General features: G+C 22.5%; 1 protein-coding gene across 6 annotated transcripts; it reads right to left on the reverse strand.

The window, feature by feature from the left end:
* LOC100865599 (uncharacterized) lies at positions 1–26,693 on the reverse strand. Of its 6 annotated transcripts, XM_012491264.3 has the most exons (14): positions 26,205–26,693; positions 25,983–26,110; positions 23,177–25,618; positions 22,964–23,097; positions 22,727–22,865; positions 22,392–22,565; positions 14,455–14,593; positions 14,139–14,368; positions 12,135–12,457; positions 8,906–10,321; positions 8,665–8,824; positions 8,425–8,593; positions 2,526–7,736; positions 1–463 (listed from the first exon to the last, which is right to left on the reverse strand). In XM_012491264.3, the coding sequence occupies exons 3-13, from the start codon at positions 25,479–25,481 to the stop codon at positions 7,550–7,552; spliced, it is 5,376 nt and encodes a 1,791-aa protein (XP_012346718.2). In that variant the 5' UTR covers positions 25,482–25,618; positions 25,983–26,110; positions 26,205–26,693; the 3' UTR covers positions 1–463; positions 2,526–7,549. The 6 variants fall into 6 exon arrangements, with proteins under 6 accessions (XP_012346718.2, XP_086764636.1, XP_086764635.1 ...); XM_086908510.1 differs by lacking the exon at positions 25,983–26,110 and having other exon boundaries at positions 22,407–22,565; positions 26,415–26,693; XM_086908509.1 differs by lacking the exon at positions 25,983–26,110 and having other exon boundaries at positions 14,139–14,356; positions 26,415–26,693.
* Positions 26,694–27,679: the final 986 nt, after the last annotated feature.

The raw sequence follows: 27,679 nt of genomic DNA on the forward strand, positions 1-27,679 counted from the left end.
TCATTGTTGAAATATTTTTATAAATTATGCATGCATATTATTATACAAAAACAAATATATTCGAAAGTTGATAAATTGATTATAAAAAAATGTAAATAAAACATATAATAAAAATTTTGAAAAATTCAAATTTTACAAAGTATTATTCTTTGGCTGAAGACTTGTATTACTTGATCAAATTTCAGATTGATCGTTAAGATGACGATTGGAAAAAAAGTTTTCTCGTAGAATCGAGGCGTAGACGATAAACGGCATTCGTTAATCGAATTAATGTAATCTGAAGGAACAGCTAGGCGAGCACGAGCGAGCGTGATGACATTCTCGACTTTAGGCTTTTCGGCTTAGGCCTCTTGCTTCGGATTAAAACTTTACAGCGATCGACAAACGACCAATTCGAGCTTTCGGAATGCCTTTTATTTAGCTTTTTTTTCCCTCTTTCCGGGCGTCTCACAGTGAACTTCCGCTGCGTAAAATTTAATGCTATTACTATCTCTTTATTCTATTCCTCCATTGTTTAAAGTTCTTCCAAGGCCAAATTTAAAATTTGAATATTTCGATCAACTGAGGAAACATGAAATTATATTATATACATAATACTTATTATATAGAATTTATTTTATTTTTACACAACAGGAACTTGTATAATAAAACAATTTTTTTTAAATTTAATTTTTATAAAAATTTTATTTTAAATTATATTTTAAAATGTTCAAATATTTTTAATATAATCTTCCTGTTTATATTTTTCTATATTATGTTTATTTAAAATTTTCTATATCATTAGGATATCATATATAGAGTGTTAATATATTTGTAAGACACCTTTAAACAATTTTGGAGGTCAAAACAAATAAAGTGGAATCGCACTCTATTCTCGCCTTATTTTAACGCAAATTTAAATCACTTATAACTGATAAATAAGTCTTAACATTTTTATGTACCATTTTTTAATTTCTAGAATTGATCCCTTAAATGTCCTACAAATATATTAATATTCTATAGAATTATTATTATTATGCTTTTATTATAATGCTTTATATGGCATAAGAATTAATTTAAAATGATTTTGATTACAAATAATCAAAAAAACATTATCAAGAACGAAGAATTTTATTTTAATCAATAAATATCGATGATGAAAAATTTTTCGGTTATTTTCATTCATCGTTAATTTTTATTAACATTATCTAGATATTTATTAATAATTTATGAGCAACATAAAAATAATTATAAGAACTTGCTTAATATATTTTAACCTCACGTTAGGATAGAATTTAAAATAATCTGTTAGATCGAAATTTGACGATGATCCAAAAATAACTAAAAAATTTTTCATCATAATTATTGATTGGTAATAACTAAAAAATTCTTTAATTGTCAATATTAATTAATAATAATTAAAATAAATTTCCAATCTTTGATAGAGTATTATTAGTAACAAAAACAAAATTCCAATCATTAACAAGTAGTCAATGATGAAAAGCCTATTATTATAATTTAAAAAAAATTAATTTCATTTATTGATTTTCTTAGAAAATGTTTGAATTAATTATTATTTTCTCGTTCAACTATATATTAATATTATAATATATATGATGTTGATCAGAATTCAACTTATTATTATTATGTGTTGTAACTTATTATTTCACATTTTTCAATTGATGTGAATTATTAATAAATATATTTTTCACTATTCTGTAAATCTAATGAATTTAGAATAAATACGCTTTCCAATTAATTATTATTTTTTTTTAATTATCTATAATTTTCAAGATTTTCATACTTTTTTTTCATACTTTTAAATTTATTAAAAAATACTTAAAAATACTTAAATGATAGATTTATATAATATAAATATTTATATAATAATATATTTATAAAATAATAAAATTGATAAATAAAATATAAAATTTTAAACCTAAATTCAAATATTAGTTCCATAAAATCCATATAAAATTTTTAACTATTTTTTAATAAATAAATATAATATTTTAAACTTCTAACACATAAAAAATGTATGATAATTTTAAAAAATCTATTCACTTATCAAAGTCATTTCTTTTTAAACTTAATGACACTATATTTTTTTGTATTTTTTACCATCGATGTATATATACCATTGTGTCAAAACTTAAAAATATTAATTAAATAAAAAAGATAAAAAAAAATTAAATAACCGTTTATTTTATTATTTTTAATTTAAATGATAAAATTTTTTTAAATATATTAAAAATATATATATATATATAATATACATTAAATTTGTTAAATATATATTTATTAAAAATAAAGATAAAATAAATATTTAAAACTTTAAAACATATTTAATTTCATATACTTTTATATATTGTCCACATTATCTAAAAAAAATTGACATTCTGATAGCAATGGTATTTAATATACTTAATAGAATAATTTTATAATAGAATAATTTACAAAAAATTAAATACATATATCATTTATAATTTTGAACTGTATCGTTTATCTCATATTCCACACATTATAGGTGGCAAACATATACTTACCTTCCATTATAATTTACATAACATTTACATATTGTTATATATATAACATTTCTAATATGATTAAATATATTAAAATTCATAACCACTTCTTTAATATTTTTCCTCAGTTTATATTTAACTTTTTATATCGTATTTATTAAGCCACGCATTATAATTATTAAAAAAGATTTAAAAGAATTAAATTAATCGTCTAACGTTTTTTCCATTTTAATAAATAAATAAAATAGTGAAACGCTCGCTATTATTTATCTGTTCAATATTTACTAATAAATTTGTATTTGCAATTTGAAATTGTTACTATGACAATGTTTTTGGTTAACAGTAATAAAAATAGTATTCGCGTAATGATCGTTTCATACAATATTTTTTTTTTTTTTTTTACTTCTGGCCCCAGCCGATAAATTTTACAAACAATATGAAAGCAGAACAAAAATATCAAAACAGACAGAGTGTTTCATAGCTTATAAATTGTCTTATAATTATAAATTTAGTATATAATATAATTTCAAATATCGCATTGACTTGACTGTATTACTCGAATAAGTAAATATACAATTTTTTATTATAATACTATTAAATATTTTTTTTTAATTTTCAATAGTTGTACATCTACAGTTCTCTAATAATAATAGTAATATATAATAACAAATTAAATATAAACTTAAATACAAAAAATTAATTAAATATAAATTTAAATACAAAAATAAATAATAAAATAATGAAAATAAATAATGATATTTTAATATTAAAATTTTGTTACAATGTACATTACAATAAGTAATGTTTGAGTGGCTTACGATTTTCCTGTGCATTAAGGGAAGTTTACAGCGACATATTTTCCGTGTTTGCACGCATGCTTGTGTGGCTTAAAACAACGTACCAACTCGAGGATTAATAGAACCCTATTCATTCCCAAAACCATCTGTATAGTAAATATGTACTTACAGAATGAATTATCCCAATATTACATAAAGTTGAACTGTAAAATTTAAATTATTATATTCTATTTACATAATTTTAATTAATTCATGCACGGAACATTGAAAAGAAAAACGCAGTCAAATAACCACAAAATATCTATTTATGACAAACTTTTAATAACTGTATATATATTAATGTACCAAACTGGCGAACGATTTCTGTTGCAGGTTAGAATACATTGAATACGAAATAATGATAGAATACGATTGCAAAGTTTATAGCAAGTTTTTCAATAAGCGACTAATTTACGACTCATGAAACACCCTGTATACATATGAATGTCAATTGTACTTCAACCAATAAATTACCAATATTTTTGTATGTAATTAATTATTTAAATTTGATAAGAAATAATCTGAACAATAATTTCTTAAATATATTCTCTTTTATACGTTAAAATTGATTTGAAATTGTTACTCAGATTATTTCAAATACTATTAAACGATATTTGATTTCAAATATTCACCATTAAATATATAATAATAATAATATGTATACACGGAAATAAAAATTATTCTCGTCGCCATGTGTCGCTATGCCATAATTATTCGTTTAAGCACATCAATAAATAAAAAAATTAAAAATACTACAAAGCACCGTAAAATCGGTCTCATCGATCTCAAGTTGTCATCGGCATTTTACATAAAAGTACGCTAAAAGAATGAAATATATATCACTAACCCTTAATAATCTTGTATTTAAAAGAGCATTTCATTCTTGTAAGAATATCGAAATGCTATACAATCGTGAAGTGCACGTTGCGAACTTTAAACTTGTTTCAACATTCTTCTATTTGAATATAAATCTATTAGATACTGATTAAAAAAAAAAAAAAAAAGCATACGATTTTTGGAATACTGAAAATATAAAATAATATACTTGTGTACAAAATACAAATTGACAAAAAAATCAAATTAACAAAGACAAGTCGGATATCTTAATTCTCGGTTGCGCGAAAATCCGCGGGAAGAAATCTGCAAACTCTATGGCAATAAGAGTTCATTGCATTAATTCTTTTTTTCGAACTATAAAGTTCTATTTTGATTAAAGCGAATATCGAGTCTTTGAAGAGCTTCGCACACATAAATCATATCTATACCGACTTAAATGTTTAAATTTTTAGGACACGATCGATGAAAAATTTGTTGTCTACTGTTGAATGAACAGAGGATATGTAATGTTTTTGTTTTTTTTTTGTGCAATGTTCCCACATTAACCATCATTAAAGTATATTTTATCTGTATTTGTTTTGTTTGCGCTACGAAGAAAAGCTATCGATTCACTTTCCTTCCGGCCGAAGACGCGTAGCGGTGAAACCGCGCTTATGTTTTAGATCTACACAAAAATGCGAGTTACACGATATCTACATGTTGCGGCTCGCTTTTTGAATAATTTCGATTATTCTGATAAAATGCATTTTGGTGCACCGTAGTCGCACATGATGCGATCCCACTTACGCGATAAAAACGAATATAAAACTATTTGTAAAAGATCGCAAGAACAGTGTATAATGCATCTACATGCGCCGCATTTAATTCATCCTGCGATCGTTTTATTTAGGCTCGATCGTCACTGATAAAACAAGATATAAAGGTAAAATGTGTTTTTTTGTTTCTTTTTTTTTTTTTTCTTTTTTCTTTTTGGCATACGGCGCACGACGATACTTACATAATTCTTTGTCTACGTACACACGTACATAGGTAATAATAACATGATTTCTTATTGTATATTCATATCTAATTGATCGATATAGATAAAATAATAAATATAAAATATATTAAATTGCCGTAAAAGGATTTTGAAAAATGAAAAAATGGTTTAATATTTTATATATATATATATGTGTGTTTTTTTTTTTTCTTTAAACGTGTTCCTTATTATATTGCATTTTTCACTTATTTTCTTCTTTTCATTTTTTTTTTTTTTTTTTTTCAATCTTTTGCCATTATTATTTTCGCATCGCACACACGCATACACAGACAGGAACAATCACGGGCGCTCTTCCCTTCCCCTATCTATACTACATATAATATTTCGTTCTATCGGAAATAACTTAATATCTATATCCAATATATTAAATAATAAATCGTATCATCAATATATTAATTTTAAATAATATAATTTCTAACAAAACACCCGCCACTCAACAAATAATCAAAAATATACCTCGACGATATTCTTATTTGGAATTTTAATAAAAATAATTATGTTTCTAGAATTTCTACTCATTATTATAAACTCTTGTATAATATAATTATATTATTGGCTAACGTAAGATTTTCTGTAATTCACAAATATATTTTTGGCATACTACGATGCGATACATTGACTACGCGCTAATGAATAATATATGACTGAAAATAATAAAGATACAAGAGATTATTATACAACCACATTTTTTCCCTAGTAGAATAGAGATTGTGATTTTAAAGAAGTTAAATAAAATAATAATATTCGTAAGAAATGTACAAGTACGTGACGGGTTAGAATATAAATATTATTTAAAAAATCGATTTTTTTCAATTGAGGAATTGCGATAATTTGATTTTTTGACATAATGACGAAATAGCTTTATGCTATGCAATAATCATTCTAAATAATTCAAATGACGTATCTTTTTTAAATAATAATGATTCTACGTACTCGGTAAAACTTTGTTTTACTTAAAAAAAAAAAAAAAGAAAAAGAGAGAATGAAATAAATAAATATTTATAAGTTTATAATAAAAAGAATTCTTAAATATTTTCTGTGATATGGCAGTTTGACAAATCTAAATTATAATTTTCAAAAAAATTTTGTTACCGTTCGAGTACGCGAAGCTTACTGTTTCAGTTAAATTTTAATCAGATCAATTCCATTTTTCGACATTCTATTATCGATAGATCGTTCTTAAAAATGAAACTTATATTATTTCTGTATATTAAAATAATGCGTATGCATGGGTCTCATGAACTATCACAAGACAATGGAAGTGTTCTCTTATTTGCTTTCACGTTATCTTATTCATAGAACACAATGCATACATTACTATTTTTACTAGATGGTCAAATATTCCAGTTTGATTTTTATTTTGAAACTGTTCGAAGGTTCCCTCCAAAAAGCCATGATAATGTATAGCACATACATATTTGTATTTCTCCATGTGAAAAATATTCATTTAAATGTTGTAAATACTATTTCACAAAAAATATGACTCTCTATATAAAATTGTCAAATTCTATTATCTCGCTAAAAATGTGTTTCATTTGCGATAAAACATGCATTGATGAAACAGTAATCATAACTGCTTTTTGACATATGATTTACATTAAATGATATTTTCATCATTCAAGCTATTATAACATTGTAATATAAATTCTTGATTATTCATTTAAATATCATTTTTGGTGCCATATGAATATATAATGAATTCTATGTATTTTTGTGCTATCTTCATCTTTATAAATTTATAAATATAAACTTTAAAATCTTTATTTCCGAAATTAATAAATAATTCAAATTTTTTTATCATATCGTAAGTTAGAAACGTTAAAAATGAATAAAGCAGCAATATTTATCTCATAAGATTATTAATTTAAGAAATTACTTATTTCTTTTTATTAGCGAATTTAAGAATTTAACTTTTTTATGTTATTATAATTGTGTCTTAATTATATTTTATATTATATATAATTAATGTATTAATTATTTAATTAATACTTTCCATTTTCTTTAAAAAAAGAAATAAAAATATTTTATATAATGAAATTTATCCCTCAAATAACAATTTATTAAATAAGATATAGATAGAAAGTTCTATGTATACTACATAATTCATATTCAAATAATCATTACAAAATTAATCTATATCTATATAAAAATTTTCCTAAACATGTAAAGCTTCAAAAATTATCAAAATTATTATTTATAAAAATTGATTTACTCTTAAAATCAAAATATGTTATGCTTGAAGGAGACCTACGTTCAGTTTCAATTTATGCAGCAAACTTTGTGCATTCCATTGGTTCTTGTTCAAAATTTGTTTTTCTTTATAAAAAATCGAGTCATCCAGGATTTTTAACAAGTTTTTTACCGCGATAATCGTAAACGCGTCGACAAAAGAGAACCATATCCGAAGGTACTGGTATCGGAGGCTGCCGATTTTCTCTTGGATATAGTTGGTCTCCCGGTGGAACTATTAAACCGGGGCTTTCTAATCCTTCTTCGATTCTTCGTAAATTTTTACGATACCTATAAATTATATTAATATTCATAATATCTTATTTTTAAAATCTACTATTTTTTTTTCAAAATATTTAATTGCTATATGGAAATAATTATTGATTACGCTGCGAATTATATTAATTAAAAAAAAACGTTTTATTTTTATATCTTTAGAGCATCATTTAAAATTAGACTATAGATTATATTAATTATAAGTTATTAATTATATAATAATTTCCATTAAACAAATCCTTTTTAAATATACAGGGTGTTTATGACAATTCGCATTATTGAAACATCATAATGAAAAAAAAAAAACATTATTAATTTAAATTTATCTATACTGAAAACAGAGATAATATACATTTGAAAAATATTTTTTTTTTCTATTGAATTCAAAGTCATCTTGAGTTTTTTAAATGGAATCATGTAATTTTATTTTTTATTATATTTATATTTTAATTGAAATAATAACATTGAACACAATAAACATAAAATGATATATTTGTTCGCAAAAAAATTAAGTTTGCTAGAAATAATTGTAATTGATATATTGTAATTAATATTTATCTTTTCAATTTACTTTTGAATGATATAAATATAAATAGAGAGCATTGCTGGTATACTAATTACATTAAATATAATAATAATTAATAGATAATAATTTATAATAAATTATATAATAATAATTAATAGATAAAAAATATTGACTTACCGACAATATTCATTAAATGTCAAAATATAACATTTATCTTCTATACAAGCAACACTATTTGCATCTCGATGTCGTGAAGCAAAAACTTCGTCTTCGGTATCATATTGAGTTCTACCTTGCTCAGTATGTTCAGGTCTGTAGTACCACAATAAAGAAAACATCATTTCACCTGAGAAAAGAAAATATTTTTTTATTTCGTCGAATTTACAGTTTTAAAAACTGTTTTATTAACAAACAAACCATCATCTGGATTTTCCCATAAAGCGGCTATTTTTGCTACAAATGGTAAATCCGCTTTTCGTGGACCACTTTTTAATAAAACGCAATCACGAGGTCTTAGAATATCACCGCTTTCATGTTTCATGCTTGCATAACATCGACGTATAGCTGATTCTTCATTCTAAATAAAATAATAAAATGAATGAAATTATTCAATATATTCTTATGTCATCTTGAAAAAATCTTTCAATCATACAATTACCGTTAGATAAACTTTGGCTTCAAAAGGATCACCTTCCCAACTCCAACCATTACTCCACTTAGGTTTTAAAAATGTTTTTCTAGTTAATATTAAGCTTTCACTTCCTACTAAACAATCATCAACTTTGGAACTAGATTTTTTGACAGGCGGTTTCTTCGTACTTTTTCGCTTCTTTTTTATCAATGCTGGCTTCTTTGTTGATTCATGAATATCATATGCTTTAGATTTTGCTGTACTCTCGTGTTTTTTTCCATTATCTTTCGCTTTTGTTTCATGTGCCTTGGATTTACCTTTTCCTTTACATCTATTCTTCTCATATGTTTTTGATTTTGTTCGTGTTTCTGATTTACCTTTAGAATGTTTATTTTTGTTAATAACTTTCGACACTTTTTCTGATGTCAATTCTTTTACTAAATCAATTTTTTTGGTTGATTTTTTTACAACTGATAATAAATTGACTTCTTTTTTTGACTTTTCTGACTTTTCAATATTTTTATTTTTACGATCTCTTTTTTGTGTCATTTGTAAACTTTGTTGAATAACATTATTAATAGTTTCCATAATAGAATTATCAGTGGCAGCATGTTTTACACAATTTGGAATATTATTAATTGTACTTTGTTTAAAAGTTTTTGACTTCTTCATTGCATTTTCAAGACAATTTGGATTTTCTACTTTACGTTTTTGATTTTGATTATCTCTTTTAGGTTGTTTTTTCTTAGAAACTCCTTCATCGCTATTGTTATCAATCTTTTTTATAAATGATAAGATTGGTATAGAAATTCTTGTTGAAAAATCATTATTTAAATCTTGTGATGAACCAACAGAAAGAGTCCTTTTACTTACTTTTCTCTTTTTTCTACTATCAGATAAACTATCTAAAGATAATTTTCTTTTTGTTACTTTCTGACATTTTGGATGTTCTTCTGTTTCTGGTTTTTTTACAATATCCACAGATTCTTCGATAGTTTCTTGCACAGTTGGTTCATAATCAGGTTTTTTCCAATTTTCGCTATCAATAGCAATAACATCACTTAATTCTTCCTTAACATCTGGATCTGCATCCAATTTATCATCAAGTAATATTCCAGAATCTTTGTCTATTTCCAGAATTGCCATTTGACCTTCCTTCATACATTGTTCGCATTTCATGATATCGCATTTATAATCTGATTCACACTTTACATTACAATTTGCGACACAGGACAAATTATCACCCATTTCCATGCTACAAGATTCACATTTCACATTATTATTTTCCAACTTAAAATTATGGAATTTACTACTTGGACAGGTTGTTACTGCTAGTTTTTCTGAAGGTGAAAGAGTTTCTAATTTGACTTCACAGGTTGATGTACAAGCATGTTTTTGACATCCACATTTTCGTAATTTCTCTTCTGAACAATCTTTTTCATCCTAAAAAGAAAATAACAATTATAAGTTATAAATATTGATTCTAAAATACATTTTTTATATAAACTTATAAAATTACTTAATATAATTAATTAATTAATAGAATTACTATAGTTTTATATTTATGAAAATTTCATAATTCAATTTATGACATGAGCATATAAAAAATAAACTGAAAAAAATCTCAATTTATATCTAATTTTATTTTTTTATTAATTTATTATTATTTATTTTCTAATTGCTATTCAAAAAGAAATTGTAATTAATATACAGACTGTGACTACTCGATCCTCGGATTGAATCGGACGGAATTCCGGGCGAAAAGTATCTCGAATCATTTTTCGAATCTCAAATCTTATTTTGAATCTTACATCGTACTTTAAGTCTCGAGTCTCGAATCTCGAATTTTCGAAATTCTGCTCAAATCCGAAAAAATTCCTGATTCGAGTTCGATTCGCAATGTAAAGTACACACGATATTCATTTAGAATAATAAATGGTCGAATATTAATACATCAAAGATTCGATATTAATATTCGAGCTTTTCAATATATGAGATATCATTTACATGTATATATATATATATTTGTTTGTAATTGTTTGTAATTAATGATTTTTAATTGATGGTTTTCATATTGTAATATTCTTTACAAGTAGTAATGTAAATTTTATGTATTTAATGCTTTAATGATATTAAAATTAAAAAAGCATAATGCCAATAAATTTCATGCTTTAATACTATTTAATATGTTTTGAATAATTTTCAATACTATATATAATTTTTAATAGAATTTAATAAAATATTAAAAATTAAATATTTTTTACATGGAAATTTTTTGCTTCATCTCGTAGCATTATAAAATTATATTTAAATAAACTGATAAAAAAAAAAAAGTAAAATTTTGAACGTTCATCTTCTTAAAATAACTTTCCAATAAAAAAAATTATATTTATATTCTTACAAAGTTTTAAAAAATTAAAAAATTAAAAAAAAAAAATTTTTACTTTTAATAAAACTTATGAGCATATAAAACATAATTTTTTCTTTAAACAATTTTTTTAGCGGAATATCAAGCGGAATTTATTTTAAAGTAAATTTAATGCTCAAAGTTTCAATTACTTTTTTCGTTTTTTTTAAACATAACTTTTCATTCCTAAACAAAATTCTATTGAAAATATGAAAAATGAAATTTCATCCTTAAAGAAATTTTCCATCAAAAAAACAGTTTTTCTATTATAATTTCCTCATACACAAATTTTCACTAAAATCAAAATTCTCTTGTAAGATGTATGAAAATGTATGAAAACTTTTATCCTTATATATATTACAAAATAATAATTCTCCAATATAATATAAATAAATTATTAATTAAGAAAATTGTTATTATAAATATATATATATATATACAATATAATTTTCTGCACATCATCATGTGCGGATCTTACATACAATACACGTGTTGTGTCACGATTACGTTTAAAATCATTTTTATAAATAACGTTTAAGAGATTGTGAAATATTTATATATCATTTTAAAATATAGAGCATACTTCTCGCAACTTCACTTTTCAAAATACGGATCTTTATATAATATTAAAATTAAAAAAATTTTCACTTTCGAAAATCTGTTAAAATACCGTTCTTTACCAATAAAACTGTATTGCCGTGGAAGAAGTATTATGTGAGTACAGGAAATATAATAATTTGTAGAACAGTAAATGATTAAGTGATTGAATTACAAGAATAATATAGCATCGTGATAAAATTGATAAGATAGCGATATAAACTTATAAAGTACTTCGAACATAACACAAACCTTATTCTTACAATCCGAATTTCGCGGGTGATTATGTCCACCGACTAGATTGTGAGACGGAGGGACCGACGGTTGGTTCTGATTCAGGTTGCGATGAGTGTTAAGTTGGACGCGATCCGTATCCCAGGCATTGGCACCGTGAGGCGGCGCTAGCCCGGCTAGCCCCCTCGCCGGCGAGGGCGGACCCACCAAAGCACTGGGCGGCAATGACAGACCGGGCCCCGATACCACTGGCGCTCCCTTACCATTACCAATAAGGGGCCCAGTATCCACGTTTTTTGGACAAGACTGCATCGGGCATGGGCAACCCTGGAAGGCTGCATCTACAAACAAATTATTTGATATTTCATTAAATATTATCGTAATTTATTTAATCCATCGTTGTTTCGTAAAATTTAATAATGAATCCATCGACTATCTTCCTCCTCCCTCCAATTTGAATTATTTTTTATATAAAAAAAAAAAACGATACTATTAAATTGAATTATGCACATGCGTTCGTAGCAGCACGTGTATGCGATCATACAACTGTTTAAACGTGTAACGTGAACAAAATCATCATTATACTTAGTATCTATCCATGAATTTTCTTTTTTATAATATAAGACAACATCCTTGGGCGAATAAAGTTTTGAAAAGCTTCGGTGGCCTCGATCAACACGAAATTTTGAAAAATGATGGAACTTATAGAGACCTATAGAAAGAAGAAATAAAATATAAAATTTTAGTTTTGGTTATTTATTAATTTCTGATTATTCGCATTAATGAATAATTTTCAATATATTATTTTCTGCCTATACAGACATGATTACAATACAATCGTCTTTGCTATAGAAATCATCATTGTCGAATGTTTAATAATCGATCTCAACATTTACAAGACATCCCGTGTAAAATCTTTAATTGCTTTTATGAAAAAAATCACGCGGGGACTACTTTTAAATTCTAACCTAACCAATATACCTAACCTAATGTAATATCCATTACATTAACCTAACCAATATCTTTTTTATTCGAAACCAACATAACAATTGACATATTTGTATGGAATGTTTTTACCTGCAAACTCGTTTTTTTTTCTACTTTCATTTATACCGAACATCGTAGTTTGGTTTAATTTCTTGAATGATTAGATTTTTGATGAATTTTGATGAAACACCCTATAAATACTAAAACGATATAGTTAAATATTATTGGCTATTCGACAAATTATATATGCGAAGATTATTATATTAGTACCTAAATACAGTTTTCAATATATAACATCGAAAATTTTTATTAATATCTTAGAAAATAATAAATAATATTTGAAGTTAAAAAATTTTAAACCTAAAATCCACTCTTTTCTCTAAATTTTGTATCGATTGATGATCGAGCCCTTGGAATTACATCGCTCTTAGGCGATCGAAATCACAATGAAAATTTCTGATGATTAGATTACTATATATACACATATATATACATTAATTTTAAAAATCTCTCATTCTAATCCATAAGGAAATAGAAAAGTTCGTTTCATTGTACACATACATATTACTAATTATTATTAATATAAATTAATTAATCAGTTACCCTTGGCAATGGCGATATAGGTAGAATTTAATGATATAGTATTAAAAATTTTTTTGCAAATAACTCGAAAACTAAATTCAATTGCCGTTATTGTATAGAAAAGGGAAAGTTACTGAAAATGAAGTTATTTACGATATATTTCAAATCCATTAAAATTAAGATTAATCGGAAAAGAGCTCAGTCGGTAAGTTAACGAATTTAATTTTATCATCGAAATAAATATATTTTATTTTTTTATTATTTCTTTTCTTCAATATAATTATTATTTTCAAGTTTATACCGTAATTGAATAATAATAAATAAACTTAATAGCAAATCAATCATAAGTTTTAATAATTTATACTGACTTTATAAAAGGATAACGAAATTAATCCAACAGGATTATTTTATGTAAATGATTATGATCATATAATTTGATAAATAGATACTCACGATCTACAAAAGGTCTTCCCTGAGAATGCAAATATGCCGGATTTGGTGGAGGTGGAGGTGGTGGTGGAGGTGGAGGATATCCTCCGTAGTATGGAGGCAAAGGGTATTCACCTGGCGGCGGTGGGGGTGGCTGGTAATCAACAACTGCTGGACCACCTGCAGTAGCACCACTACCAGGACCGCCGCCTCCACCGGATTCCTGATATCCATAATACTGCCTGAAAAAGTACCTTTTTTTACAATACATTATCAAAATTAATCATCGTAATTTTATCAAAATGACACATATAAAAATAATATGGTTAAAATGTTTTACCTTCTATAAGTTGGTGCATATTTATAATAAGGCGGTGGATGAGCATGAGGATGGGAATACGTAGGTGGATAACACAGATCTGCGTATTGTGGTGGTGTACCATAGTATTGAGGACAATATGCCCTATAAAATCCACCTCCTAAAAAAAAAAAAAAAAAACAAATTATGTATTAACTGAAAGCAAAGTTAAAATTATTTGATATTTTAATCAAAAATCATTGAAATTATTTTACAGAAAAATTATAACGATGATTAAATTATATTTTATTAAAATTATAAATATTATATATATATATATATAATTTGTATTATGATATTATTATTTTATGATAGTTTTTGATGCAAAAAATAAGTGCAATTTGCATAATTTTTATATAAATCTTTTCGATTTAAATTAAAATTTTTATCATTAGCTCTTCTTTAACTCGTAATAATTATGCGCCACACTTATTAAATTGAAAGATATTAAAAAATAATAATAATAATAATTTATTCAATTTGAATAATTAAGCCGAGTATTTAAAAAAATCGAATAGATCGAAACAATTTAAATAGCTTGATTTTTTCGAATTTTCGATTTGAATTGAAAAACGAGTATCAATAAACATTCATTGAATGCCTATTAAAATGGATTTCATTTTAAAATAAATCTATTTTAATTAATCTCTTTGACACCTTGGTTTTGGTCTGCTTTTAAATTTTTCTTTCGTCATAACTTTTTAGTTATATATAAAATAACGATTATTCAAAAATTTCAAACAAATTTAGTTTTCAAGAAATCTTCATAATTCGTGAAAATTTATAAAAAATTTTCAATAATAAAGAAACCCTCGTACTCTTTTTTACAATTGTCACAGACAAATCTCTTATCTATATTTTAAGACATCAATTCTCTTGTATCATTAAAATAAAAAGAAAAAAAATTAATCGATATTTGCTATAATTTTTAAAAAAATGATTTGTAATATTTTTTTTTATTTTTTAAATAAAATATTCATTAATAATTTTTTATTTTTAACGAAATTTCATAATTGTACAACGATAGATTGTATATGAAGTAATTTCTTTTTTAAAGAAATGTCATTTTAAAGGGATGAAATCATGCTCAAAGTTTCAATGAATTTTCATTTTTTTAAATATAATAAATATAATTTGATGTCAGACAATACAGACAAAATTTTTAATTAAAAATTGTACAGAATTTAATGCTCTATCACTCTGCTTTATCAGTAAAAAAATTCTCAGATGAATTTGTATTAAAAATTGAAAAATATATTAATAACTTACGATTGATTTCACCCTTTAAAAAAGATTTCTCGTCGACAAAGAAAATCGATTATGTTCTACATATATAAAAAGTTTATTTTATTAAAATCAAAATTTTTGAACTAAATAAATTTTTCTATATAAATATAAAATATATAAAATAATGTTCGAATGTTTTATGAGCCATTATAAACATATAATATATAGTATATATTATGTTGTATTTAGATATAATTTTTAAAAATTAAAAATTTAAAAAATATTTTCGTTTACTCTCATATCTTTATGATATCTTAAAAACTATTTTATATTTTAATTATTGTTCAAAAATTCTTTTCTTATTTCTAATATTTTTTAAATTAACTATTATATCAAATTTTGGAAAATAGTTCTGTTTCTTAAATTTAAATTAACATGTATAAAATAAAGTATAACTCAATTATTTTTTATTATTCTACAAATCATACTGTTGTTAGATTCTTTCTCATAAATAAAAAATTTTATTGTGCATTTAAATCCTTTTTCATATATAAAAATTGATAATCTATATATTTATTAAAAACAATCTATATATTTTTTATTTATATTAAATTTTTAAAAATTTCAAAAATGGTACAATACAAAGAATTTAATTATAATTCTATTATAATTCCACAAGAGAAATTAATTGTAAATATTTTAAGTTAATAAAAAAAAAACTTTGATAAAATGAATTTATCATAATCAATATCTATAGTTGCCACTTGAAATTGTTCATTTTATTATAATTTTAAAACATAAAAATATAAAATATTATTTTTTCATTTATATAATAACTTTAATCAATTATGAATTATTATAAAATTTTAATTTAAAATATATAAAATTCTAAATCATTCTTTAATTTTAATTTTAACTTCAATGACAGATTTATGCATAAATAAGTAGTTTAAATTTCAAACGATATGATAATAAAAATAATAAATTTGTATGTTATTCAATCAAAAATTTTATACTTAAAATTAAAATTAAAATTAAAATATTTAATTTGTATCCTGAAAGAAACAATATTAGAAATCATTATCCAAAATTTGAAATAAATCGGATAAAAATTAACTGAGTTATTAATTCTTATACTCGAATCATTGTTAAATTCGAAATACAAAATGAAGCTCTAAAAATTTGTAACTTATCGAAAAACTAAATCTGTTCAAATACTATTTTTTAAATTTCTTTGTGTAATTATCGAAAATATGTTTTAGCATACTCGTTGAATAAATGGCATAATTCATAATTATAATAAAAATTAAAATTTTACTGATTCAAATCATTAATAAGAACGCATAAAAATAATATATATCAAAATTAAAAATCGACAAAACGAATATTCTAAATTAATAAATAAAAATTAAAAGTTCAGGAAATTACAAGATTTTATTAGTAAAAGAAATAAAAGCAACAAAGATGTTTTCTGTATCATTATGTAAACTCACTACTTAATAATAAGCAATTTTCCAGCAAATTTTTGCAACATTTTTTGTCGAACATAAACAAGTTTATTCGTTTGCATACATCTATTAAATATTTTTTTTTTTAATGATTTTTAATAAGGATACAGAATTTTTTCTTTACAAAGAGACAAAAATCTTGTCAAAACATTATTCTTTCGTGAACTTTGAAACTTGAAATATATCATAAATGATAATATTTTGAATAATTTTTTTTCTATAAATATAGAAGTAATCTTAGTTATATTTATAAAAAATTTCCAGGTCAATTTTCTTTATACTTTAATTATATTGCACATACTATTATTACATATTATACATACTATTTATATCAATAAATATCAAAAATTTTTTTACTGTCTTTATTAATTAAAAAACTAAAGAAATATCAATAAAAATTTTTCTAAAAATTTGATAATATAAATTATAATCAAAAAAAAATTGTTCTGTTGTGTCGACTGCATTTTAATCTAGCATAATCATCATTCAGTTTAATAAAGATGATTTTAAAACTTGGATGAAATCTTTCATTTTCATCAATTAACAAAAATTTAAAACATAAAAATGTAACCATTAATATAATTTCTTATTATTTATTGATCGAAATATTATTATTAAAATGATTATTCTAATATATTAAAAACCTTAATTTCTTTTATTTATAATTTATAAAGATATAAAGATATGTTATAATTTATATAAAGATAAAAATGTTTAATATCGGACTATAAGAGTCGTTTCTAACACATACACAAAAATATACATATTTATATGCAGAATTTAATATATGATATGGAAAATTCTTTACCAATATGTTAGAAATTATAAGATCAATTACATATGAAAAAATTGTTCAAAATAATGTTATTAATAACATCATATATAATATTATTTCGAATCACTCAAATAAAAAAAAATGTATAAAAAAATATATGAATGATATAAAAAAACATTTCAGAAAAAAGTTGTTTGATATAAAAAGATATGTTATGCAGTATTAATTATTAATAATTTTTCTACAAATTCGTCACGTAAAAGCTATATTAAATCAATTTTAATTTTTAAAAAATCATACAATTTTTATTGCACTAATTAGTGTAGCTTGTTATTTCTTACAAAAAAGTACTATTAAGTATTATTTATGTCTTTATAAGCTAAAAATCTTTAGTTTAGGATATATTGTAATTTAAAATTTATAAAACTTATCATATAAAAAACAAGAAGAGCATAAGTACCATTTGCTTATCTTCCATATGATAAGTTTTACAAACTTCAAGTTACAATATCTCCTAAAGATTTTTCGATAATAAATAGCTTAATAGGAAATAACGAGTTGTATTGATTAGTACAATAAAAATTATATGATTTCACTTAAAAAATTAAAATTAATCTTCATGACTTTTCATATCAATTTAATAGAACAATTATTACTACATAATCATAATATCTCTTTCCATTAAATAATTTTTGTTTGAAACTTTTTTTTCAAATCAATCATATTTTTTAAGATATTTGAATTTGAGTTCAAGATAAAGTGAACATATATGAAGTTTGTTAAGATTGATGAGGAAAGTGCTTTAATATTGCTCTCTATAATATATTTTAAATTTATTAAAATCCGTGAGAAAGGGATTTTTTTATAAGGATTCCAGGTCATACCCAAATCTGTAAATTTGATCTTTTATTTATATTATTCGTTTAGTATTTAATTTTGTAGAAACCTAATTTGTGATCTATAGCAATTAAGGACGAAAGATGTTTTTATTGTTATAAATCTGATTCAAAACTGATTTGAATCAAATTTTAAAAGAATTAAAAAAAATGATATATTCCGTTTCATTCAAATGAAACAATAATTTGATAATCAAATTTGATAATTTGATAATCCCATTATTAACTCTCGAATTGTCAATCAAAAAATGGCCAAGTCTAATCACTTCTAATCAATATTTATAAATTGTAATTACTAAATATCATTAGAAGTATGGATCAAAAAATAATATAATTAATAAAGAATTAATAATTTAAATTAAATATATCTTATATAAATTCACACAAACCTAAAAAATGTTTCCATTCTAACATTAAATAAAAAAACATATTTTGTATTTAATAAGATTAGTAACAAAATTAATATTATTAAAAATTTATTAATTTATTTTTAGTTATCGATAAAAAAACTTACATATACTTTCTAATAGTGATAAAAACTTTGCAAAAAGTTTTATATATGCATTAGGATGAAATGAAAAAATCAAAATTGTATGATTATTTTCTAATAGTGAAAAAACTTTTTTCTTCTTTCTTTCAGATTTAAGATCTGATAAAAATAATTTCTAATAAAATTATTGAAATACAATAAAAACTTTGAAATTTTTATTTTTTATTTTTTCTCAAATATATTTTTAATATTCTTTTTCTTAATATTTTTAAATAAATATTTTATTGACATTTTAAAATGAATATATCAAATAATACTCATAACAGTAAATGAACAAATTAAAAATATTTACAAAGTCATAATTTTATTTTTTATTTATATTTTATTTTATTTATACATTTATATATATTTCATTTATATTTTATTTTCTAAATTTGTATCAAATTTAAATTTATTCACCCAAAATTATTTTTGCATAATATTTGCAAAAAATATTAATTATCAAAAACAAAAATCATATTCTAAATTATCAAACAAATATTTGTTAATTATATTTATATTAATAATTTAAATATTACTAGGAAAGGCAATTTTTATTCATCATTAAAAATCATAAATAGAAAAAAAAATATTATTCCTATTATATATTTATTCTAATATTGCCATATTATACCCATGAAATTAAAATAAATAATATTTTTATTTTAAAAGTAATAGATACTATATGCTATAGACCACCCATACTTCTTGTTATATAAGAAAAGATGATTATTATATAAAATATTAAAATTAAAAAATTTAAAAACTGTTTCTAGAGAAAAATAAAAGTTGACATGCAAAACTTTCCATTATTTTTCAAATTATAAATAATTTAATTTTGTACAAAATAAAAATATACTTTCGATTAAAATCGATTAAATTACTTATAAATAAGCATCAACTGATGTTGTATATCAATTTTTATATTTGTTTTGGATTCTAGAATAAATTCTTCAAATATAATTTATGTTATATCAATATATATTAACACTTAGAATTATACAGTATTTGAAGTAACACATTATATATACCATATATAGAATGATTCAAATAAAAAATTACAATCTATTTTCTTAGAAACTTATATAAATATATTGATTTATTTATTTCTCTCTGTAAATAAAAAGCACAAGAATAAGTAATCTTTTATTTTCTTCAAATTTCCTTAAAGCGATTTTCTTATGCAAAATATTAATTTTTTCTTACTTAATAAAAAAAATATTGTCATTTTGTTAGATCTTCAAAACGATGTTCTTAATTCCTAAACATTTATTAAAACTTTTATAATTTCTATTTAAGAAATGTAAAAATAACATACTATTTATGCATTAATTATGCATTATTTCATTAATTACGAAATATTTGAAAAAATATTTAAAAAGATTTAATAAGTATCAAAAACATAAAAACATTATTTTGATTTTTTTCTTTTATTTTTATTTTTTGATTTAAATTCTATTTTCAATTTTTTTTTTTTTTTTTAGAATATATTATAATTATATTTATATTTATAATATATATATATATATATTTATTATATATATATAATATAATATATATATTATTATATATATATATATAATATAATATATATATTTATATATTATATTTATAATAAAAAGAATAATTTAAATAAATATTTAATATTTATATATATATATATATTATAATATCCAAATAATAAAGAACTAATATATAAGTAAAGAATTCGATTTAAAATCTAAATCTTCATTTAATTAAAACAAAGAAACTAATATTTTTATTAGTTTCTAAGAAAACAATTTGTAATATTTTATTTTGATTATTTTTATAATTATACTGTCAATACTCTGAAATCAGCATTGCAATAAAAAAAAATATATATGAGAAATCCGATGTTATCATAAAAATTGTAACATAATTCAAATTGTATCATTTTTTATCTTTTCTATAAAATTTTTTTTTTATATTTATCAATTTAATAAATTATTTTTTTATTTATAACATGGCTATTTTTTCATTTTATCTTAAAAATATAGAATACAATATTATAATTAATTAATATAATTATTATAATATTATAATATTAAAAAATGTATTGTATAATCATAAAATTAATAAAAATATTTTAATGAATAGAAAATTAAAAATTATAAAAATTTTAAACATTGAAGAATTAATAAAAATAAAATATTATTGTTATTTATTTATAAAATAATTTTATGAATAAAATATATATTAATATATTAATATTAATATATATTTTTGAAACTTTTAAAAAAATGATTGCTAATAAATTTTTTAGATTGCTAATAAAAAATTTGAAGACTATAATTTAATATATAGATTTTTAATTATATAATTTTATTAATTTAATAAAAAAAAATTTTAAACAAGATTTTAAAACAATAAAAATGATTAAAAATTATTTAATTAAGCAAAAAAAAATGGTACTTAATAGATATTAATTATAAGTTTTTTAATTATGGAAAAAATTGAAAATAATTAAATTTTTTTTAAAAATAATATTTTTTTTTTAATTATTTTAAACTATTATATATACAAAATTTAATCAGTTTTAATTAAATAATCAAAAATACAAAAGTAAAGCTGAAATGATTGAAATTTATCAATGAAAAAATTCTCTAAGAATCAAATGATTTTTTTTTAATTAAATTTTTAAAAAATTTAATTAAATTTTAAAAATCTAAAAACATGTGATATCTTAATTATAGTTGTTATTAATTATAGTTTTTCGCAATTTTATGAATTGACTTTTTCGAAATAAATTTATAATCTTAAGACAAATAAAAAATATAAAATCTTAAAATTTCATTGAAAATTATATTAAAAGATTTTTAATATAATATTATTTTAATATAAAATGAAGTTTATATTAAAAAAGAAATTTTCTTAATGTCATATAATATCCTTTAAATAGTGTTAATTTATTTTGAAGATTTTTTATAAAATTTCTAAATAATAAAAATATTTAAATATCGCACCCTGTATAAATATACCTGTACTGTTGGTTCCCCCAGAAGTTGTAGAAGTTGCAACTAAATCATCTGAACCTTCAGAATTCTGTGGAGGTGTAGGTGTTGGTTCTGGAGGAGGTCCCTTAATAGGTGGTAAAGTTGGTGGATGTTGTATCAGTGGTCCAGCCGGCTGATAATATCCTAATTATATTTATATTATATTACTTATTTTTTACATATATATTTTCTTATTTTTTTTTTTTTGCAAACGCGAACTTTTATTTTTATTTAATTTAATTTCTAAAATATTTAATTTCTAAATATTTATTTATTAAATAATTATAATAAAAAAACATAATTACCACCATGTTGATGTGGTGCTGAAAATGCAGAATGTCTGCGAGGTGACATATTTGAATGATTATTCTGACTACCTGGTGGTTGCATAGAAGATAATGCTCCCAATGGTGTGTATGATTTGCAAGGTTGTTCCAATTTTTGCTTTTTCAAAAAATATAAATGCATATTTAATGTTGTTTATATAATTTAATAATGTTTTTAAAATTAAAAAAAATTATTTAAATGTATAAGTAACAAACCTGGTCATGAAGTTCAGTAGCAACTGCAGTAGCTGCAGTTTGAGTATGACTTGTTGAACTTATTCTATATTGCATACCAGCAATACTGCAAAAACCTTCATGATGTGTAGATCGAGTTTGATTAACATAAACACCTTAAATAAAATTAATAAAATATATATAATATTTATTTTAATAATAAATATAAAAAATTAATAAAATTGAATAAAATACCAGTAATAGTAACATCTGTATCTTGATTAACAATAACAAGTTTATTAGATGGTTTTAGAACTTCATCTTGTTCTGAATTTTGTCTTGACTTTCTTTTTTCAATATCAGAATCATTTTGTTTACGTTTTTTAATAATTTCCACTTCTGATTCACTAGAAGAATCAAAACTACTACCACAACGATTTTTTTCATCCGAATAGGAAGCAGCTAGAATAGCTGTAGCATTAAGACTTGCCATCCTTTTACAAACAACCATATCTTTCAGATCCATTACTTCTTCATTTTTTTTTCTTCGTTTAATAATTTTTTTCTTGCTATGTTCCATATTTTTATCACGTTCACATTCATCATCAGAAGAAGTTGAAGATGAAGAACTTTCTAACATATCCCAATGTTTTCCACGTAATCCTGGTACATTTCTAAGTTTTCTTTTTGGTATATTTTCTTCTGTTTTTGTTTCTAATTTCTTTTCTTTTTCTTTACGAACTTGTTCTTCTTTTTCCTCTTTAGTTTTCTTTTGTTTTTCTTTTTCAGGTCTTGGTTTACAAAAACCACCAAGATAAACTCCTCCAGTTTCATTTTCATATAAGCAATGAACTTTGGCTAATGCATTCAAAGAAGCTACTCTATGTCGTTTTGGTCCATTCCAAAATCCAAACAATCTCATTCTTCTAATACGTTCACTCTCTGATGGTGAATTAGCTCTTTCTTTTCTCTTAATTTCTTTCTGTCTATTTTTTTTGGTTTCATCATCACTTTCATCCTCTGACTCTGATAATAATGCATTACTACTTACATTATCTCCATTAATTGGCTCATCCTTTAAATCTGTATCAATTATATTTTCACTATCAATTTGCTCTTGTTTAGAAGAAACATTATCATTTGAATTATCTTCACAAATCTTGATTTGTTTATTAGATTCTTCAGAAGATGTTTCTTCTGAAGAAGAAATCAATTGGTTATTATTTTCCATTTGTACTTTTACAGTTTTCTTTTTTATTATTTTTTTATTTATTTTTGGAGCACATTTAACAATTTTTTTTATATCTTGTGATTTTAATTGTGCTTGTTCTTCTTTTTCACTTTTATCAACATCTTTATCTTCTTCTAATTCACTTTTTATGTCTGTTGTATGTGTTTCTTCATTTAATTCATCTTTGTTCATGATTTTTTTATGTTCAGCTAATAATTTTTCTGTTTCTTTTGTATCTATTTTTTTCTTAGATATAACTTTTTCCACAAATGTTTTTAATTTATCATCTTTTTTTAATGTAGAATTTATTTTATTAGTTTTTGAAGGCAATTTAGCTTTCATATGTTTTCCTAACTTTGGTTTTTTCTCTTGCATAATTTTATTTTTAGAAATATTAACATTTTTTCTTTTTGTTCTTTTCATTGCTTCATCTTCTTCACTTACAGACATTTCTTCATCTTTTACCAATCTGTTTAACTTAATTTTTTTGTCTACAAATTTTTGAACTACTGATAAATGTGACTTTTTTGTTAAAACAGTCTTTCTTGAGATACCTTTTTTTTGTAATGATTTTGTCTTAGAATCTTTTTTAGTTCGTGCTAAAGAAGTTTTAGTATTTATTGTACCTTTGTCAAGAAGTTTCTTACGTTCTGATTTTTTATCTTTTATCACAGATATTTTCATATTTTCCTTGATATCAGGCTTTATTAATTTTGAATCTTTCTTTTTTTCGTCTTTAAATTTTTTCTTAGAAATGGAACAAATGATATCTATTTTTTCTTCATGTAAATCTTTTTCTTCTGTAACATTTAAAAGTTTTGTTTGATCTTCTATATTCTCATCATCAAATTTTGCACTTTTCTTTTTTTCCTCTATTTTTTCAAATTTTCTCTTATTTTCCATAGCTTGTTTTTCCAATTTTATTTTTTCTTCTATTTTTTGTACTTTCTTTTTTTCTGTACTATCATAAGTACACTCATCTGTGATTTTTTCATCTGTTTTATCTAATTTTTTTTCTTCAACTTTCTCACACTTTTTTTCATAATCTTTTATATACTTTTTTTTTTCATCCACTTTTTCAGGTTTTTCTTTTCGCTTTTCTTCAATTTTTTTCTTATCTTCTACTTTCTTTTTTTCTTCTGCTTTTTCTGATTTCTTCTTATCACTTTCTATTTTCTTTTTTGCATCTTCTCCTTTTTCAAGTTTCTTAGATTTTTTCTCTTTCCTTATATCAGATATAGATTTCTCTAAAAATGAGCGACGTTTTTTAGCAATTGTTGGGATTTTTGTTGCCTTCCGGGCAACTGTTGCCTTTTTCTGTGGCTTCATTATGATTATTTCCTTTACATTTTCAGTTTGATAGGAATATGCTCAATATTCAAAAAAAGCACTGAGCAAACTGTTAAAACTACCTAACTGCCATTGTAAAATATTATAAATTTTATCTTTTTTCAAGCTGACTATATCTGAAAATAAGAAAAAAAAAATATTTATAAATTTAATATTTATCATGGTGAAATAATATAACATACAAAACAAAGTAATTTTTTAAGTTAATTTTTTTTAAGATACATTTTTAGCAATAAAAAAAATAATTCTATGCATTAAAAAATTGTGATATAAAAATTCTTATAAAAATAATTTCAAGAATTTTAAAATGATGACTAAGTGATACCTAGTACTTCTTAACATTATACAAAATGAAACACATTTACATATTTACAGGTATTTGAAAGTAAAAATATTTCTATATTTCTAAATAATTAGATAAAATAATACAACAAAATATTCAAATTGTATAATAATAATAATAAAATGAAAAAGAATTACGATCAAGATTGTCGGGTGCGCGCACTTTCATCGACTTGTTGACAAATCGATCCCTTTAAATTTCATTGCTTCCATGATTTAACATACGTCAGATAAACTCATTGTTCGAGATTTTTTAATAGGATTCTCTAGTATTTTGTCAATAAAATATATTAAATTCATAAAAAATACAAAGCCAATATTAAAAATCGAGAAATTAAAAGGACAAGGATAATAGGATACCTTTTAAATGTATCCGTAGATGGCCACAAGTGGCTAACATAAACTTATTCTACTGATCGATGAATTTGTCACGTACGAAATTTTGCCAGACTTATACACTATTAGAAAAGTTCCAAATAGTGTATTTTCAATAAAATCACTTGCACATTTATTATATATACATAATTAAATGATAAAAAATAAACGTAAACTAACACAATTTATGTTTACCTCTAGCGAGCCCTTTTATTCCTACACACGGCCCGCGAACTCTTTTTTAAACAATAAATTAATACACAAATACAATAGACTACTCTGGTAATATTTTACTTAAACACACCACCAAAAAAAAACAACAACACGATCGTTTTATTAATACTTCCCGTCTGCTTCTACGAAACCTAACACGGATTTCACATTTCTTTCTTCCAAAACATGAATCTTACTAGACGTCCCTGCCCTTTTACCGTTGCCTTGTCGGCCATTTTCTTCCTCGCGCCGCTCCCCCACTTTTCCTTTATACGTTACTAAATAATAGATTCTCTGTTTTCCTTTATATCTCACTAGATGGAATCACTTCTTCGTACTGTGATGACATCTACAATTTCTCGCGCGATAATCAAATAAGTAGTTTTAATTAAATGATTAATCATCAAAATACAAAAATATACTGGAAGCATTATTTTTCTCAATTTCATTGCAAATTACAAAGTATACAAAATAAAGGACTCAAGAATATATTAAAATTATTGAAAAAACAGATTAAGATAACGCATTTAAATCGCAGAAAAAACATAAAAAAATGATATTAGCAAATTTGATAATATAATATAGAAAATTTTATAACATATTATTGGATTTGTAGATATATTTTATTATTCATTACAAAAAAATATTACTATTTCTTCCTTCCGTAATTCAGAAAAGAAAACACAGAAAGTACAAATATTTTTTGAAACGATTGTCGAAAATGATACACATAAAGAAAAATTTAAAGAGCAATATGATTAATTATTTATTTTTTATCCGGAATGAATAAATAAAATAAATATATCACCTTACAAAAAAAAATTAACATTTTCATCGATACATGCAATTGTTAACTCTATAAAAATTTTTAACAAATTAACAGTACCAATAGAATGTTTAATCAGTTTTTAATTAATTAGTAATATTCGAAAATATGTTTCGAAAAAAAATAAATGAAACAGAAAAATTTTGTAATATTCGATTCTCTGTACAGGATTTATTGAATCCCGATGTTTATGGATAAATTGTTGTACAGTAATGGAGAAAAAAAATAAAAAAATGTTAATCAAATTCGAATAGAATTGATTATCCATGAATGGTATTATTTTTTTATACTGAAATCTTAATTATTCCGGAATTTCGATGTATCATTAAGATCATTAATTAAAAAACGATACATATTTATGTTATTGCTGCTCATTGCTACTGACTAAATTCAGATTAATCAGAGTATAATTAGAAGAGTG

Source organism: Apis florea, unplaced genomic scaffold, assembly GCF_048593485.1.
Source record: "Apis florea isolate Af1SG1 unplaced genomic scaffold, ASM4859348v1 contig_3078_pilon, whole genome shotgun sequence".
NCBI lineage: Eukaryota > Metazoa > Arthropoda > Insecta > Hymenoptera > Apidae > Apis > Apis florea.

Excerpts from the sequence above, each read along its gene's own strand:
- LOC100865599 (XM_086908506.1), bottom strand. The coding sequence starts at position 25,481 with ATGAAGCCACAGAAAAAGGCAACAGTTGCCCGGAAGGCAACAAAAATC. Across the intron at positions 8,825-8,905 it reads AAGCCAAAGTTTATCTAACG|AATGAAGAATCAGCTATACG; the intron begins GTAATTGTATGA and ends TATTTTATTTAG. Across the intron at positions 7,737-8,424 it reads ACATTTAATGAATATTGTCG|GTATCGTAAAAATTTACGAA; the intron begins GTAAGTCAATAT and ends TATAATTTATAG.